General features: G+C 35.7%; 1 protein-coding gene across 13 annotated transcripts in view; it reads right to left on the bottom strand.

Moving 5' to 3' along the window:
- Positions 1 to 3,782: 3,782 nt before the first annotated feature.
- The window catches only part of FBXL5 (F-box and leucine rich repeat protein 5), a 43,424-nt gene continuing 41,206 nt past the window's right edge, over positions 3,783 to 6,000 (bottom strand). For all 13 annotated transcript variants that reach the window (XM_081595011.1, XM_081594923.1, XM_081595106.1 and 10 more), the window contains one exon: positions 3,783 to 4,572. In XM_081595011.1, coding sequence (XP_081451137.1) covers positions 4,496 to 4,572 — 77 coding nt within the window. In that variant the 3' untranslated portion in view covers positions 3,783 to 4,495. The remainder of the gene's footprint in view (positions 4,573 to 6,000) is intronic.

The following is a 6,000-nucleotide window of genomic DNA, read 5'->3' as shown; positions in this document are numbered from 1 at the left end:
CTTGTAGATGACATGATACTATATATATAGAAAGTTCTTAAGGCATCACTAAAATACTATTTAATAAATTAATTCCACACAGTTGCAGGATTCAAAATTAATATATGTCGCTCCATAGTATCCACAGGAGATTGGTTCCAGGACCCTCTTTTGGACACCAAAATTTTCAGATGTTCAAGTTCTTTACAGTTGGTCATATGCATTTGCAGGTTCTATACCCACAGATCCAATCAACCACAGATTGTGAACTATTCTCCAACCGTGTTTGGTTGTATCCGCACGTGCAGAAACCACAGATATGGACGGCCGACTGGACAGAAATCTGTTGCATTTCTATATGGTAATAACAAGCTATCAGAAAGTGAGATTAAGAAAACAACCCCATTTACAACTGTATCAAAAAGAATACAACACCTACGAATAAATCTAGCCAAAGAGGTAAAAAGCTTGTACTTTTCCAAGTGCAAGCTGTAAGACACTAATGAAAGAAACTGAAGACAACACAAATGAAAAGATACACTGTACTTGTGAACTGGAGGAACTAACATTGTTAAAGTAGCTGTACTACTCAAGGCAATCTACAGACTCAACGCTCTCCCTACCAACATACCAAGAAAACCGTCACAAAACTAGAACAATAAATTGAAAGCAAACACAAAAGACCTTGAACAGCCAAAACAATCTTGAGAAAGAACAAAAAAGTTGGAAGTATCATGCTTCTTAATAAAAAACAGACACACAGATCAATGGAACAGAGTACAGAAGTAAACTCAGACTAAAATGGTTAATTAATCTATGACAAAGGTGGCAAGAATACAAAAAGGAAAAGGAGAGCCTCTTTAATAAACAGTATTTCGAAAACTGGACAGCTATATTATAAAAATAATCAAACTGGACTAGTTTCTCACGACAAATACAAAATAAACTCAAAATGGATTAAAGACCTAAACCTGAGACCCAAAACCATAAAACTCTCACAAGACAAGATAGGCAGTATGCTCTTTGATATTGGTCTTACCAATAGCTTGGATATGTCTCCTCAGGCATGGACAATAAAAGCAAAAACAAGCAAATGGGGCTGCATCAAACTAATGAGCTTTTACATGGAGGAAAAAAAAAACTCTCAACAAAACAAAAAGGCTGCATACTGAATGGGAGAAGACATTTGCAAAATGATATACTTGACAAATGGTTAATATCCAAAACATACAAACAACTCATACAACTCCGCATCAAAAAAACAAATCAAATTAAAAAATGGTCAGTAGATGACTTCGCTGGCAGTCCAGTGGTTAAGATTTTGCCTTCTAGTGCACAGAGTGATTTGATTCCTGGTCAGGGAGGTGATCTCACATACCTTGTGGCCAGAAAAACAAAACAAAACAAAACAAAAGCAATACTGTAACAAATTCAATAAAAACTTTAAAAATGGTCCACATCAAAAAAAAAAAAAAATCTTTAAATGAAAATGGTCAATGGACCTGAACAAGACATTTTTTCAAAGACATACAGCCAACAGATACATGAAAATATGCTCAACATCATGACTAGGAAAATGCAAATCAAAACTACAATCAGATACCACTTCAAACCAGCCAGAATAGCAACTAACAAAAAGACAATAAATAACAAGTGTTGGTGAAAATGTGGAGGAAAGCGAACCCTCATGCACTGTTGGTGGGACTGTCATTAATGTAGCCCCTATGGAAAACAGTATGGAGGATTCTCAAATTAAAAAAATAGAACTACCTGCAATTTCACTTCTGAGTATTTACCCAAAAAAAACAAAAACACTAATTTGAAAAGTTAAATGCACTCAGTGTTCACTGCTACATTATTTGTAATAGCCATGGTATCAAAACAACCTGCGTCAATGGCAAGATTTATGGATAAAGAAGATAAGATGTGCGTGCATGGGTGGGGGTGGGGTTGTGTATGGAAGACTCCTTAGCCACAAAAAAATCTTGCCACCTTAAACAACATGGATGGATCTAGAGGATATTAAGTAAAATGTCAGACAGAGAAAGACAAACATGACATGATTTCACTTATATGTGGAATCTAAAAAACAAAACAAAAGCAGTCTCCCATAAATACAGAAGAAAAACCAGTGGCTATGGGAAGGGAGTGGGGGGGTAATAGGGAAAGGGGATTAAGAGGTACAAACCCTGTTATATAATAAACAGGTGTCAAGTCATCATGCAGTACACTGAAACAACACTGTACGACAACTACATTTTAATCAAAAATAAACGAGAAATTTTAAAGCATTAATTATCCTCAATGATGAAACAGCAGTGCTATTTAAAAATTAAATGCAGGTTATGCTATCTTCCCATGGAACAGATTAGGAGGTGACAGAAAAACAGCGAGTTTCCATATGACAATGTGTTCATATACTGAAGTCCGTTCGGCTCAAGACTGCCAAGTCCTGTTCAATGTTTTCTAAACATCAAGTAGCACAGGACAAAGCAGAAGGGGAGCCCCTCAATTACCTCAAACTACTGGGAAATGAGTTGCTCAAATTAATTACTTTATAAAGAATAACATTTAAGCCAAGTCCCCAAATACCATTTAATCATTTTTTCCATAAGTATTATCAAAACTTTTACTCCTCAAATGTGACAGTTTTCCGATTAAATGGGGTATCACCTTAAGTCCTCCTGTGGTGACTCATGACCTTAGTTACAGATGACTAATTTCATGCAGTTTAATAGGACTCACCCCCAGAAGACTTATTTGTTTGTTTTCTTGAAATTGTCCCTAATGTCAACTTTTCAGACGAACTTTATTAAACACTTAAGGAAATAAAAATACAGTAACCACAGAACAGTCAGCCTACAAAATAAAACTTCTGACCCTGTAACTGCTCACCAAACTCAGATGTCCTCTCAAGTTCTCTAAGGGAATCAGAGTGATTCCCTTTGCACTTAGGCCAGACGTTTCAAGGAGGCAGCTAGGTGCAATGTTCCCACAAGAGGCGTGAGGACTTAATAAGCTAAGAGACACACACTCAAAGGATAAGATGGTCTGATCGTTCAGCTGCCCCACCCTACATACAAGAAACTACAGGGGTTCCATCTTAACGTTTCACAAATGTTAACCGCAATGGAATCAAAATCACAGAATCCTCAGAGGAAAGTGAAACTTCAGAGTCGTTAGACATCCTTCCTTACAGGTGATCTTCTCTCGGAGTGTTTAATTCAAACGACAGTTAAACTGAAAAGCAGAGTGACTTCTCCTGATTTATATTCTCATCAGTTGATTCTTCCTTCATTTTAGACAACTCTGTGTAAAGTAGTTTCCCTTTAGCCTGAACTGCAATCTGCCCACCTCTAGTTGGTATCTTTCCTACTCCCTCTCTTCCTCAATGAAACAAAAAAATACTTGGGACCACAAGAAACATGACTGCAAGATTAGCTTCTCTTCTACAGCCTTATAGGTATGTATAAAAATAAGATGGTATGCTGCTGATATAACACTATACACAGCATGACGTAAACTTTAGTCAGTATGTGCCTTTCTGAGGAACAGGTCTCCATTCCAACCGTCATTTCACGCAGCAAAGAAGGTAAGCCTATGAATCTGAATTTCAACTACAGCACGATTAATTTCAAAGAGAAAATTCAGCTCAACAAAATCAGGTATCTGTCTAAAACTACTTATTTGTCAGGGTCACTGATTTCATGGGAGTTCAAAAGACCCATGTTGTCCTATTTCACAGTAAAGTAACTCTGGACTGAGATTTATAACACAATCAAAACACAAAAGAAATTACTTGGTAAAGTCCTCAAAGAAGATTTTATTTATGTATTTCTTCAAATGCCTGTGGGACTTTTAAAAACCCCTCCCAAACGTGACATGTTTTCGGACAGTGGTGGGGACCGGGGTCTCTGAAGAAAGGAAGTACAAAGACACTGGTGCTGTGCCGGCTCGAGGAGCCGACACCAGGAAGCCAATTTATTTCACAATCTTAAGAGAATCTTACATGTGGGTATGTTTGAATTGGCCCTCTGGGAACTGTTCAAATTAAAGGAAACATTATGGAAAAGAGACTGATTTCCAAAACGTGCAGTCTCTGAAAATAAAACTTCAGAAATGTATGTCTGAAAAGATCTGCAAAGCTTGGTACAGTGTTTATAAAGAGAACCAATTACCATTGACTTCAAAACTCAAAATAACGTAAAAAAGACTTTAAATGGCATGGCATTAGTGACAATTTTTTTCAATGTATTCAATTTAAAAGAAACTGATAAAACTGTTCTCACCCTATGAAAAGATCTAATCCCTTTCTAAAACAAAAGTACGATTTGCAAAGAGAAACAACACTGTACAATTCACTGGTAAATTAAGATTTCTGAGGCTGTAAGAAATGGGGCCAAAACAAGTCACACTCAAAAAAGGGATGGTTAACACAAGAAATGTGCTATAAGTAAAGTGCATGAAAGGAAGCCTGCTCAGCTAAATGAAGTAGACAAGGGTCAGAAGTCAAGGGTCATTCGCCAGAGCGGCAGCAGGCTCGAAAACCACACTGCAGGTTCTGGCATCCGCTGGCGGTGTCAGCATGTGGACCTGCGTGAAAACAGAGAAGTGTGAAAGGAGGAAATTCTCATCACATAAAAGTAAGCTTGCTAACGAAAGAAGTGTAAAACACAGATTATTTTTACTGGTAATACATTTATACCATAGAAATGAAATCCCCATGACTGTATAAAAAATTATTCAGCACAGAAGTCACCAAAAGCAGTTTAACTTTAACTAATACAGGTAACTGAAAAAGAAGGAAAAGAAATCCTTTTGTTGGCAACAATCCTACAAATAAAAAATCCAAGGCAAGATACCTCACAGAAGCAAGACTGCCAGGCTAAGGGAACAATGGATCTCTTACACCACGAACATCCTTCCCAGAAAATAGTATTAAGGCAAAAACAACCACATCTGTAATAGATAAGCTAAAGAATCCACTATTCAGCAATTATAATAAATACTATATTCAAAATTTGTTAAAAATATACTATGTAGATCTAGCCTTAACATGTTTGCCATATTGTTATTTAACATTTGTTCCCCAAAATAAATCATGTCCTATGGTTAAATTACTTTCCAGAATTAAGTATGCAATGAATGAATAATTAAAACCACATCTAAAACATAATAAAAATTGTGATTCAATTACAAAGAAAGCAATAAAACATCTGTGGAATAACTGACATTTTATTCCAATCATATTATGCAATTCAAGACACTAGACTGAAAGATGCATTAAAGGAACGCAGCTGAGAATTAGAAAGTGTCAAACAGACAGCATGGCACATATTCAAATGTTAAGTACTCTGAATGAATCATAGTTTTCATAAAGGCAAGCAAATGTGGAAAAAGACATTTTAACTATGTTGAAGCCTTTCAGTATGTCTGCACCATGAACAAAGTTAATTAGTTCTTTATTCATCAATTAGAACCAAAACTGTTGCATTTGTAACACTAAGGACCATAAAAATACATGAAATATAATTTTATTGTAGAAAATAACATTTTCTAAAAAGGATTAAAACTGAAAAATCATAGTACTCTGGGATACCAAGACTTTAACTCAGAAAAATATGCTAAATTAGTTTCATTTTGTTTTTTGAAGTACCAAACCATTGCAAAAGGCAACTATGTTAATACCAACATAAGAAAATAACTTGCAAATCAACACCCAGAACACACCTATTTCCCAGAATTTAACTATTCTTTGTATTTTTGAAATGGCAATATACAAAATACAAAAGATTAATTTCTTAGAATATACAAAGAAATATAGCATTCATATAGCTCACTATGAAAATACTAATGTATCTTTAGGAAGAGAAACAAATGGGCCTTACAACCATAGTGGGACTGCAATAGCTTATGATTCCATTTATCTCCAAATACTTACGTTTACTTCTTAAAGTAATATTATGTCTGGGATATAGGGAGCAGATAGGGGAATGCACAATGGTATATCAGAGAGGACTG

The sequence above is a fragment of the Giraffa tippelskirchi genome, chromosome 1 (assembly GCF_054371585.1).
Source record: "Giraffa tippelskirchi isolate mGirTip1 chromosome 1, T2T-mGirTip1v1.2.pri, whole genome shotgun sequence".
NCBI classification, from domain to species: Eukaryota; Metazoa; Chordata; class Mammalia; order Artiodactyla; family Giraffidae; genus Giraffa; species Giraffa tippelskirchi.
This window is presented reverse-complemented; position numbering and strand designations above follow the sequence as displayed.